The 13,922-nt window shown below is 37.7% G+C and overlaps 1 protein-coding gene across 10 annotated transcripts in view; it reads right to left on the minus strand.

Moving 5' to 3' along the window:
• Positions 1–13,922, minus strand: part of CHD2 (chromodomain helicase DNA binding protein 2) — a 94,796-nt gene that overhangs the window by 80,222 nt on the left and 652 nt on the right. For 5 of the 10 annotated variants that reach the window (XM_074317487.1, XM_074317485.1, XM_074317486.1 and 2 more), the window contains exon 2: positions 13,604–13,736. In XM_074317487.1, coding sequence (XP_074173588.1) covers positions 13,604–13,665 — 62 coding nt within the window. In that variant the 5' untranslated portion in view covers positions 13,666–13,736. Of the gene's footprint in view, positions 1–9,952; positions 10,101–13,603; positions 13,737–13,922 lie in introns of those variants that run through there. The other 5 variants (XM_019726692.2, XM_074317488.1, XM_019726691.2 and 2 more) reach the window with 3 other exon arrangements.

Here is a 13,922-nt window from a genome sequence, read left to right on the forward strand (position 1 = left end):
CATGAATAACTCATTCCCTTCAAACTGCCTCATAGTATGAATACACTACATTTTATTTACTTTGTTCCCTGTTAATGGGACATTTAGGTTATTTTTAAATTGTTCTCTTAACCAATAAGGTACAAATATCCTTGATACACTTCCATAGTTAGAGTAGAATATTTAGATTTCCAAACTGTCCACTGTACCCAATAAAACTAAAAGCTTTCGATATACCTTCTTGTGCAGCTCTACATTTGTTTGTATAGGAGAGTGTGCCCTCTAGAAATGTCACAGTGCATATAATACATTACAGATAAAAAAAAACACAGCCATGTTTCTTATCAGCACCTATATGCATAAATGCATTTTAATCACCAAACTGCTAACAGTGGTTCACTGTTGGATGGGTCACTTGAAATATACTAGTGGATTCCATGAACTACTTGTGTAATTTCTAAAAAAAGTTAATAACTATGAAAATCAAACCCAAGGAAAGATAAACAGCAAATTCACAATTGTATTTACCTCTGTGGGCTGAGGGAGGCAGATGTGATCAGGAAATGATATTGTCAACATTTTATGACTGAAGCTAAGTGATGAGTTCTGAGTTGTTCACTATGCAAGTATTAATCTTTTTAATGTTTAAAATGGTTCACAATAAATCCACCCAAATGAGTCAAATATGGGCAAAGGATGTAAATACCCCCAATTCCACACAAACAAGCTAAAGATTTAAATGAGAATTAAGACTAAGTGTTTATTTTTTGAAACCAGCAAGTCAGCTTTAATTTTCAGGGGAAAAAGTATTTCTTACAAAGCCTTAATAAAGGGAAAATTCAATTAACGTGCATACTTCTCCTAGGGCAAGGTTCCTAAATGTTGAAATGAAAAAACATATTTTTTAAAAAAACTATAAATACCTCTAAGGCACTGACAGTATAATTATTCCCTCCAAATGACAGGATATTTCTTGAAAAATTATGCAGACTTACTATTAATGCCTAATTATAATGCCAAATACTATGAATACTAAATTGCAGTTTGCAATGCTGATTTAGAGGAAGATATGGAAAGTCAACAAGACTGACAAAAAAGGGTCAAATGGAGGTAGTAGATGAGAAATCCTTTTACTAAGCTTTCACCTAAACAATGTAGTAACATTGTTACCTAATTTCCAATGGCATTAACAGTTATAAGACAATTATTAAACAGAATTTTCAAGGAATAATTATCCATCATACATTCAGAATCCTCTGAAAAATAAGTATCTCGATAATTACTCAGAACCTAAGTTGGAAACAAGTTTTATAATTTTTGATTGATCAGTAAAAGAGAAATACAATGCAAAAATAAATGAACGGGACTCAAGTTAAAATTGGGATTTGAGATTCCAATAGAAAAATAAATGTTTATGAAAAAGGTTAACACTTGTTTTCACTTGTGGATACAAAGGATTTGTTGTCTGTTTAAAATCCTGTGAGATGTTGGCAAAATGGAGTGACTTTCTTGCAAATGGACTTTGAAAGCAAACAGTATTAATAGCCATTGTTCCATTCGTAACTTTTAACCGCCATATCACAAACGACCACAAGAGGGCAGCAGCACAGCAGCACTTCAACTAAATGAGCAAGCCTGTGGATTCTCTGCCCAAGAGCTGCCATTTCAGCACTTGGATAGTGTTTATTTTCCTAAACTTACAAAATGGCTGAACTGCTTGCAGAGCATGTTTTTTTGTGGGTGATGATAGTGGCGAAAGCAAAATCTAGTAAAAACGCAAAGCCATCTCACTGGAATTCCATAAAACTTATTTCCAGACTAAGCTCTATCAATTATAGAATAGCTAATGTTTAAGGAGCACTTATGTATCAAGCATATGCAAAAATTCTCCTTTAATCCTTACAACAAAGACAAATTATCCTCATTTTACAAGAGGCTAAACCCAAGTGTGTGTATATGATGTCACCATCTGTACCCCCAGTCTAGATTACAGAATGCACGCTATTTATCCTCTAAGTGGTACTGCTGTCATACATACAAGCTTCAGTTAAACAGATTATTATGCCACCCAAGGCTGATGCAAAACAATTGTTTCTAGTCACTTCTATTTGTCTTAGGATGGAAAAACACAGATCTTTTAAGATCTCCACCTCTTCTGGCTCATGTCCTATGATTCTGAAAACTAAGCCACACTATAAACAAGGTTAAAAGACGAGAAACAGACAGAAAAGAAATTTCAGTGGATACACAACAAAGCATTTATGCAAACAACATATGGAGAATTACACGTCAAAGAAAAATCCAACAGAAAACTGGGCAAAAAAAATAGTCACGCAACTACAGAAGAGAAACTCAAAATGGCCAATAAACTAATGAAAAGGTAATTAAACCTCACTGGTAATTTGGGGGGCGTATATTATGACAAATTATTTTACACTCATCTGCTTTGCAGGTATTTTGAAAGTCTGGTTAACAGTAAATGACGGTGAGAAAGCAGGGAAAATAGTACTCATACCATTATTGAAAAAGTAATTAGTAGAAGCTTTGGAAAGTACCTTGACATCATCCCGTAAACCTCAAAATATCCATGTGAATCATGTAATTCAATCTGTGGGTATATAACCTAGAAAAATTATGGAACAGGAGGCGGAAAGTATAAAATTGTTCAGGTCTCTGCTCGTAAGATCAAAAAAGGAAAATAATCTAAACGTCCATGTATGAAATGTAAAAATACAATGTGAAATATTCATACTATGCAATTAACTACAACAGACTAGGGATAAATTAGGTCTATAAATATCAACATGACCATTTCAAAACTATTATGTTTTTAAAACACAAAATATATTACATGAACCATGTATGTGTTTAAAATCCCAAGGTTTTTATATGCCAAGTTCATGAAAGTGACTAGGGAGAAGAGGTAAACAGGAATTTAACTGTATCTAACTTGTTTAAAACTTTAAGTGTATTCTTGGAATTTTTCTGTATTTCTCAAGATAGAGCTGTGTTTCTAACATGGTAGAATTGATCGATATTCAGGGGCAAACCTTCCTAAGATTCGACAGTTCTTTTGGAACTTATCCTAACACCGTTTAACACTATGGACCCTGTGTCTAGAAAAAGGCACATAACTGCACACAAAAATGCTGCTGACAGTTTTGGGGGGTAAAAGGCCCTTTCAGCATCTCCCTGTGGTAAAGAGTTGGGGGCGGGGAATAGAACTTTAATAAGCATACCATGTGGTCCCTAAAATAAAACCTAGCCGGACAATCAGCTCTAATGTGTCTTTTGGAGCAAAAATTAATATAAGACCAGGTATAATATAATACTGGATCTTATATAAGACCAGGTCTTATTAATTTCTGCTCCAAAAGGCGCATTAGAGCTGATTGTACAGCTAGGTCTTATTTTCGGGGAAACACGGTATGTCTAAAATTCCCAACTGGTGCTAGGCAGAAGTCACCTGTATCATGCTATTTCTGCTCCCCAATAACCAGTAAACATCTAAGTAGTCCTAAATAGTTTAGGGTACAAACAAATGGCACCTAGGCGTACATATCATTAGGGAAGAATGAGTTATATAGCAAGAAACCTGGATAAAGTACAACTGGATAAACCATTTCAAAAATACCTACCCAACCCAGATCTGGCAGTGCATTAAGGATTATACAAAAGACAGGGCAAGTTTTCTATGCAGGTTAGAATATAATCCACTAAGCAGTGAAAAGCAGGTACAAGAGGAAAAAGCTCTTCCTATAATCCACCATCTCAAATGATATATTCCCATCCATTTAAAACCCTGAGGACAGATGGACTAGTTTAACCAGAAATTCCTCTCAGTCCTTTGAGGCTTGTCTTCCCTTATTAACTTTTAGGCTTTAATCTTTCGACTTTCGTAAGGCAGCAACTCCAAAGTTCAAAGGAGATTTTTCAAGGCCTGGCTGCTAAACCTCAGTAGAAAATAGCACCTACACCCAGTGTTCATAGGAAGTTAAGTGGGGTCCCTGGATCAGGCCAGAGAAAAGAAACAGGAAAGGCGAGGACTCACAAATTTCTTAATAAACAACCAACACTCATTGTGGCAAGCACTCTGCTGAATGTTTTAGACCAGTTTCTCAAGCATTGCTGACGTTTTAGGCTAAATACTCCTTTGTCACGAGAGCTGTCCTGTGTGTTGCAGGAAGCTTGGCAGCTTCCCTGGGCTCTACCTACTAGATGCCAGTGGCACCCCAGCCCAACCAAAAATATCTCTAGACACGGCCACAAGACACGGAGAGGGGAGCAGGCAGGGGGTGTCTCTAGTTGAAAACCGCTGCTTCAAACATTATTTTATTTAGTTCTAACTTCCCTAAGGGACACATACTACACATTCAAGAACTGTTTCTCTAGAGGACATGCCTACAGAACTGGCCAACATGGAGGCCTTCAGACAATCGGTTATGCCCCCTACCCTACCGCTATGTAACTCCTAAAATCCAATCAGGCGCAGGCCTAGTATTTTAGAATTCTCTGGTGATTCTGCCTATTTGCAAACTAAGTTCAGAACAAAACAAACAAACAAATGAGAAGCAGAGCACAATCTTCACAAAAGAAGGTCAAACTGCATGTGGACAAAGTTCTTCCTAGCTCTCCGGGGCCTCCCCTCTCCCTCCCACCCACCCACCCACCCTTCCTCAAACGACTCCCATGTTGTTTCTCAAACTACCTCATGTGAACCACTCCAGGGGCTACATTTTCATTTGATTCTTTTGATGTAAAATGATGGCCTTCTGAACGGCATTTTGTTTCTGGCATCAATCACACCTACAACGCACTGTGATTCTGAGTTTCTGATTTCTTTAAATGAAAGTTCTTAAGCAGAGTGCAGATTTGAGATTTGTATTATTTTCCCCAATCTCCTATAGTTTCCTCTTACCCATCTAATTCGACAGCAAATTTTGACAAGATCCTAAAGTGATTCTGGAGCCAAACGCCAGTGTTTGAATCCAATTCTACCATTTATGCCACCTTGTGCCTCGGCTTTCTCATCTACAAAACAGGGGTGAAAATTATACCTCACAGATTTGTGAGGATTACTCAAATTAACATGGAAAGGACTGAGAACACATTCCAGGCTCACAGTAAGCACTATGAATAACTATTACTAACCCTTTCCAAAGCAATCCAACTTAGTGTTCATTGAAACACCTCTCACACTTGTCACCTGTTGGTTTGATATTTCATTGAAATGCAAAACTACAAGCACAACCAGCATAAACAAATTTGATTAGTATCTGCAAATCCTTGTTAAGTATACAAGTCAACTGAAAGAAGAGAATGGCAGGATTAGAGGAGCTCGGCGGGATGTAGGACCACCCACAGACCTGCAAAGGATGAGTGCTCCATGACAGTTAACTTGGGAAGCTGGTTACCCTGAAGGTGGTCACTAAGCATTTCTGCTACACTAACCCTCACATTAGATAAAATCTACATTTAAAAAACCCCATGCCTGGCGCACAGTCAGCACTCAATAAAATGTAAATCTACTCTGGTATTTTTCCATACTGTTCACCACATGCTATTCTCCCTCGTGATAAAATCCAAAATCAAAGACTACCGACGTTATTGGCCCTGCTGGACTGAAGAAATAACCCATACAAAAGGCGGTACCGGGGTGCGTTTTCATAGTCTAACCTTTTTAAAATGTTGGTGACAGTTCACAATCCGCCAACAGGGACAAACACTACACAAAGTAACTGTTCCACAGCATAGCCCATGTCCATTGAGACAGCTCTTGGTTTTAGACAGTTACCTTTATCAGCTCGAGAGAAAGGGAGTTCTGAATGGACTAACTGCATTCTAAGTTAATTCTGGAATCCAAGCTTTTGGAGGTATCTGAAATGGAAGAGATAGCACTAGAATCTAAAGCAACCTGAGGTGAAAAATTCCATCAGCATTAACATTTCAAAGGTATGTACAGCTGGATCGAGCATGACACTTCATGCAGAAGAAACTCTTCCTCTTCCATCAAGTATACACTTCGCCTTAGTATCACCCCACCCGCTTTGCTTCCAGACCTCCAAACTAAAGCTGCTGTTAAAACTGCCCTAAAAGGGAACACAGAAAATGGGACAAGCAACGGAAAGACACAGGGTTAGAAAAGAATAGAAAGACAAGTGCTCCATCACACTTGAAACACAGACGAGCTTTTAAAAATTAACTACATCCCAGATGTTGGGCTAGACGCTGGTATTTTCAAAAGCTCTCCAAGGCCTGATATAGGAACAACGAAAAGAACTCAATTGTAAATAAAGTGTAAAGATCTAATTGGCTTTATCAAACAATTCATGAATAGGACAGCATCCCACGTAGCAAGTAGAGAGGAGCTCCAAAGGACTGTACAAAGTGGAAGGTTTTTAAGGCAGAAACAGGAAAAGGAAATGATTAGTTAGGAATCCATTGTTTCAGGCAAGGTCCCTGTCCTAAGGAGAACTGAAGGGGTCTATGAGCAGATTGCCTCCTAATGCTGACCAGGAAATTCCAGGCTGGCTGGTTCAAAGTCCCATTCCCGAGGAAGGCTGAAACTGTAATTAGGTTAAGTATTAGGTCTTGGTTTGCTGATGTGGGCCTTCCCACAAGATGACGCTGTTTTGGACCTGTTTCTTTTTTAACTTACTTTTTAAACACATAAACCATAAAGGAAAGGAAAGGAAGTAGAGGGAAACGGAAAATACAAATACTGAGACTATACTTCTAATAAACTGTACTGTAGGCATTATGCTAAACCAAATATTCAGTGCGATGGTGGAGGCTGACAACTAAAAGCCAGCGACAGCCAGTTTAACACTGGTTGTCAATATCACTGCTGTTCCCTTTACATCCAAATTGCGCTGCACCTTGGTATTCACTATTCACTCTTGCACAGCTTGAGAGAGGAAATGAGGCAGAGGGTAAACCAGAATAATGACTAGCTACAGAGTAGGGCTATGACTCAAACAAGAGGCTGTTCTAGTCCAGAAAGTATCATGTGCTCCCCTCAAAAGGCTGGCTTTCTCAGAAAAGAATTCTAGGACTGACTGCAAAACACACCCTAAGTTTTCAATTAAATCATCTGAACCACGCCCCTAACTGGCCTGAACAGACGCCTGCGGGAAACCAGGACGCCACATCCCTCAGGGACAACCTTGCTCTTAGAGAGGGACTTAGTGCAGGATGATAAGAAGGTAAGATGAAGCATTAGGAATAAAATAATATTGCTAAGAGCTTCCATTTACGGTGCACTTTCATCTCACAAGCATTGTATTACTTCATCTTCATAAGCTAATGAAGATTATTGTCCACATTTTAAAAAAGAGCAAATTGCTTTTCAAATCCAACAATGAGTACTTCACTCACCTAAATTGGGGGGGGGGGGGAGTTTTCAGTATTGAAGTCAACACTGCACTGGTGCCTATTATGTTTACAGCTCTTGCCTGGCACTGGGGTAACAGTTAAAACCATCACAAATGACCAATTAACTGATTAGAACTGAATCCAAAGTATAAAATCAGCACTATCCTTAGAATGTCTTACCAGGGCTCTTCTACAACATTCCACGCCCTGAAGATCAGGGTGATCACATTATTTCCCAAATTATGGGGACTGTCCAGTAAAGGAAATTTAAATACTTTGTTCTCCATATGAAATACACTCCAGATGATGTCACTGAAATACCAAAAAATGGTGACCTTTAAACCAAACATGTTAACAATAAAATGCTAAATTGGAACTGTTTTGAAATGTAGCCTAGATGGCTTCCATATACCTGTTCTCCATGATTTACATGCCAGAGCAATGCCTTGTCCCCCAGCTCATAAACTGCCCTCAAAAGTAGACAGTATAGTAGTTTTATTTCCCCTATCAATTCAACTTTAGACTGAGTAGGTAGGACGGTCCTAACAGACATATAACAATGTGTTCCAGCACTGTGCTCAATTAAATGACTGATTACAAAACACAACAGACCCTGGCATTTGACAATGAAGTCAACTTTTGCTGTTCTGGCGTTACACTAGTAACACTAAAGTTCCAAAGCAAGTAGTAATAGGCAATTTTGCTGAGGTATAAATTTGACTTCGAAGCTCATATAGCCTGGGATGCAAGAGGGTTATCTACAACAAGCACCCAGCAGAAGCCAACATAGTTATTTTTATTTGTATACAAAATAACTTAGGTGATTTTAAAAAGTATCTTTGTTAAAGTGACCCTCCTTCAAGAAAGCCAATTGAGTTCTAAGGTTTTCAGGAAAAAAGCTAAGATCTTTTTTTAAAAAATTACCAGATGTCAGAGTAGACACTCAATTTTATGTCAGGCACAAGTTGACTATACCGTATTTTATGGGAGAAATGACTGGAATTTGGAAATCGGAGGTGGCCTCAAGAGGTACCTCTTACAATTCCAAGGGGATTGCTGTTATGGGGCGGGGACACACTAATTATTAAAATCTGTTAGTTTAAGATACTGTCGGGTAAAGTTTAACTAAACTTCCAGATTCACATCTCAAGAAATAACCTGCTAGAACTTTTACAACTAAAATTCCTTATCAAATAGTTTGCCCACCTTCCTGTGATGACTGAACCTTTACAAATGATTGAAATCTCCCAAGAGCCAAATATCAATGGGAAACTGCAAATTTTCAAAGCAAGAATCCGAGTGGGGGGGAGGGAGAGGGAGGGAGGGAGGGGGAGGGAGGGAGGGAGGGAGGGAGGGAGGGAGGAGAGAGAGAGAGAGAGAGAGAGAGCGCAGAAAAGAGATCAATACTTTTCCATTGTGCACACAGACAGGAGAAAACCCAAAAAAGGCTCAATGAACAGACCTAATACTCTGGTTCTTTGAAAAGTTAACTGGCTCAAATGGCATGCAAACATTTCATAGCTGAATTGCTATAATATGCATTTTAACTCACATAGTAATGATACCTATTTTGGGCTAAAGCATCTTCGGAATACTTTATTTAGATCCTGGAACATGACTGTACTACTACTTCTATCCCACTTTTAGGATTTAAGGGCATTTAGCAAATACGGAAATTTTAATACAGCTGAACAATCTCAACAAACGGAAAAAAAAAACTTTGTTCTTGTTGCTTTACATGCACTTTAAGAAGTTTGAATCACCAGTTAATGATTAAGTTCTACAAGTATTTGTTTCTAACGCTGTTAAAATGTGTCATATATAATTTATTTCACCATACAATTTTTAAAAATCAGTTCTAGAATCTTTGATGAGCAAGTCTAAAAAACAAATGGGAAATCCCAGTTACACTTGAAGTTTCCAAAAACTATCCAAAGAATTCTTCCTAAAGAACCAAAATTGAGAACCTACAAAACCTTATAGTGAATTTTACCTATATAAACTTTATTCAGAAACCTAAGATATGCCCAGGTAAACATCTCTACCTACACTCAGAAGGGCCAAATCTATTTTGAAATATTTTACTCAATAACAAATTTCTGCTATGGCCAACTACATGACAGTTCACTCCTGTTACTGCTGAAAATACTCCAATAATGCAGGAAAAACTTCTTGTCTGGTACAATAGAAAAACTTATAGCCTTTCCTTCACGCTTAAACTCATTACTTGTGACTGAATGTCATCGTTTGCAAACTATGATTTTTTAACCTTCGCAAAGATTTCCAAATAAAGCAGACAATGAGCATCACAGCGGTATTTTAACAAGTTTGTCAGGAGATTAAAATTTCCGGAGAGGGGAATCTGAGATGTTTCTCAAGATGTTGCCAAGTGAATCTATTATCAGCTAACATTTCCTTAACAAGTGTTAATACTTTAAAAGAGTTGTTTTCCAACACTTGTTTGCATAGTAATGAGTACCTAACGCTGTATTTTTTTTTAATTTAACGTAATATTTAGTTACTAAACAAGTAAAAATTCCTAAGAATTTGTTAACTATCTCGTTAATATTAAAAAATAAATCACTCTACACATACTGACCTGAGTTTTTCTCCATCAAATGCCAATTCAGAAAACGTATGGTACCAAGTAAAAATGCACGGAGACAAATTCAAATAATCTTCCCTTGGTCTATGAGCCATGTATTAAACAACAGCTCTAACACCTGTTAGGACGTTTCAATTTAAATTAAAAGTATCCCTTCTGACAGTGAAATGGTTTGGGTCAATGGCAGCAAAATCAAACTCACTAATCTCCTCACATTGAGCAGAAAACGGGAAAAAAAGACCCGCTAGGTTTTGTATCTGAAGGTTTCCGATCTGCACCTTGCACTTTCTGCAAAAAAGTAGAAGCCGCTTCTAAAAGAGGAAAGTCATTCCCAGGGAAAAGCAAAGGAATGTGTGCTGTAGGGTGTAGAAAACTATGGGGAAGGGCGGAGAAGACTGCCAAGAGCGAAATTGTTCAGGGAAGTGGCCGCCACCGGAAAGTCCCGCTACAGCTCCCCTCCCTCCTCCTTCCCCTCCCAGCAAGCCAGCCGCTCGCCAGGCGGAAAAAGGAAGCACCCGGGCTGCGCACGCAGCTCAACGTCACTGCGTTTGCTCCTCTTGCCGGCGAGGCGCCTGACGTCACGGGGCGGGGCCTGCCCGAAGGCCGCCGCTGTTGACCTGCTGTTACCAGGCGCGCGTACAGCCAATCAGCTCTCGGCGCCGGCGCCGGCCGGCCTTTGAACTCGGCACGGCAACTTCCTGCTGTTTGGCGAGTACACAGTGCAATGCAGTATGTCTGTCAGCGCTGCGGCACAAAGGAACAGCCATTTTGTGACTAAGCTGGACCTGCACCAAGATGCCAGGGGCTCCCAGAGCTGCTGTCAGCGCTAACTACCAAGCTGCCCTTTATTTTAGCACCAGAGAACCAAAAAAGGAGAGAGGGGGAGAAAGGGGAGGTTTGGGTATTTCAGGATTCAATTTGCTTTATTTTCAGTCTTTTCAAAACTCCGGATTCGTAAGAATTATCAGTGTCATAAAATGGCTGCCACTTAAAAAAACTGTCTTTTCCAGTCCACAGGCTACTGCATTATACCATTTCTAAACACCCCTAGGCTTTTAGAATAACTGCTAAAAGGCTGATTAAAAAGGAGATGATTTTCAACGCACCTCAGGTGATCAAAATAAATCTGGTTCAAAGGCAGATGATTTGGACACAAATTTAATAAACTGTTTCAGTTCTTAACATAAATTGCAAAGGCGGAGCCCTAGCACACACAGAACTCTTTGTGTGCACAGTTCCATCCTGATCCCGTCTCTCTGGTTTCCATTCTTTATTACTGAAGTTACCCCAAAATGTAAATTTTTCAGCTGTGTGTGGTATACATTTCTATACAGGTCCATCACTAAAACTTTGTTTTAGATATTTAGAAGCTTCAGACATACCAAGTATTTTTAAAGTCTTTTGAAAGTGAACTTTTTACTCTTCAAAAATCATGCTATATAAAGTGTAACATCATACTTAAATGTCAACTTCAAAATACAGGAATAACAAACTTACATAATCACTTAAGTACTGCATTATTTCCTAAAACAGAATACCAGGTTTACCTCAACTTGCACTCAATCTTTTCAGATCCTAAAGTAATTCTCAAACCAAAGTTTACTACTTGACCTGCAAACTCCTCCCTTCCTCTCCTGTGGCTCAGGCTGCAAAAGTGATTTTTGTACTCCCTGAACACTAGACTTTGTGCCATACAAAACAGGTCCTAAATGGAGAAATTCTGATGGACTGAGGAATCAAGTATGTTAGGGACAGCCTCCTTAATTTTAGCTCACTAGAAATAAAAACATTAATCTACAATAAAACACCATTAATAAACTTTACCTTTACAATTTTAAAAGTGATGTCACAATTATGTACATGTGTTAAGGTATGCAATTTATGGCAAAAGTACTTTAAAACTCCATTGTCTCTTCAAGGAGTCTCTCAAATATTTTTGTTCATCAGGTACGTGAATCAAAATATACTTGACAAAATGCATTTAAAAGTACAGTACATGCTTCTTAATACTGCCATAGGCAAATGCATGACAACTTCAAAGTAGTTTTCCAGGTGAGAGTAAATAATTAAAAGAATAGCAACACTGCTTCAGTTTTTAAATTAGAAAGCAGAGTTTGATCAATGTTAACCACAAACCTTGCATAAGAAAGCCAAAACCCATGTGAGACTATGCAAATCATACACTCAAGGGAGTAACAATTTTAGGTACGGAATCTTTAAAAATGTCAAATATATGTGGAGATTCCTATTTCTTCAAATCGCTATTACTTTTCAGAAAAATCAGTTTAGGGTTAGAAGTTTTCTGTACTAAATCTAATCTAAGCATTTCAGTTCAAATACAGCAGTCCAAACTGTGTGACAACTCAATTTGCAAAAGAATGTGGAAAGGTATTTTTGAAAGCAAGGGTCAACATATTTTAAGTCTAATGCAACAAATGATCAACATTTCTAATAAACCACGTTAAAAACTTCCATATTCACTAACTTAACAATAAGTTATATTATGTAAAATTATAAAAGTAAAAGCAAAAGTGGGAAGAAAAATCATATAATCAATCACATTCTTGTTAAATGCATGATTTAAAATTTATAACATGACAATTTATAAGAACACACATCAAGAAATATATTCATACTTTAAAAAATTAATGTACAGATCATACAACAAAACATTAGAGGCTTTATTACTTAGTCACTAATAAGGTACTCCAACCGTGAAACAAATGATTTGAACAGTACATTTGTTAAGCTTCAGAAGATAAAGCATTCCAGGAGACACTGTCGAAATAAATCAATAAATTTAAAGCAGCTATAACTAAAGTGCCAGGATAAGACCCTACTACATCTACCAACCAGAAAGCATTGTCTGAATATAAACATACAAATGTAAACCTTAAAATGGGTTAAATGTAAAACACATCATTATAATCACGGTAACAACACAAACAGTATATTAAGAGTATTCCAGGATTTCTGGGATCCCAGGTTTAATTTCATAAAGGCAGGAACTGTAACCATCAAGTAGAGGTTTTGATAAATAGTATCAAAATTTCCTAAAATGTCACAAGTATCAAAAGAAATCTAGTATCAAATAAAAATACAAACTGAGAGGCATCAGTCAAAGGGTCCTTTTTGCAATTTCATTTTAAAATGTACATTTTTTCATTCATATAACTTTCTCAAATGTCTATTTACTATAATTTACTACCACAAGGCTCCTCTATGGCCTTCAGTTACAAGTTTGGGTATCCTAGATTCTTCAAAGAAAAAATTTGCCTTGTATGTAAAATGGTGCAATGCAGCAATGGCTAAACCGACAAGGTCATTTTTCTACAGCACAAAAACCTGAAAACTGTAATTTATTGACAGAAAAACTGTAGTTTACAAAAAAGGCCCCTTTGAATAAAGGTACCTTACCTTCAGACTGCTCTAAGAGGCCTTAAGTCAACTCAACTTTCATAAATTGCTACCAAAAAATTAGGGTGTGGCATATTAGCAATCTCAAGGTCACGCTTTAAAAAACGAATCCAAATTAGTAAAATACTTAAAATAACACAGACAGCTATCCTTGTCTGTCAAGGTAAACAGTGTAAGCTGAGGTTTCCCCCCAAAAAAGAAAAAAGGAATAAAGTTGATAGCTCATACCTCGATGCATTGCTGTGTGGCGAACTGTCCTCCTCTTGGCTTTTGTCCTTATTTCTCATCATCTTTTAATTCTTAAATATTAAGGGGAAGGGGGAATCTGTGTTTGCTTTGAAGTCCTGTGCCCAGGTATTTACTGTCAAAAGTTGAAAGAAAGGTAAGGTCCCAGCTTCTATCGATGGCTTTTATTATCAGGAACAAAGTCCTGACCATGTAACGATATTGTTATAACACAACAGCGGTAAGCACCAAAAACCAAAATATTTCTATTTTTTCCTTAAAAAAAACACAAAAAACCACGTTAAACCAGACGGGGAATCAT

This window comes from Rhinolophus sinicus, linkage group LG13, assembly GCF_036562045.2.
Source record: "Rhinolophus sinicus isolate RSC01 linkage group LG13, ASM3656204v1, whole genome shotgun sequence".
NCBI lineage: Eukaryota > Metazoa > Chordata > Mammalia > Chiroptera > Rhinolophidae > Rhinolophus > Rhinolophus sinicus.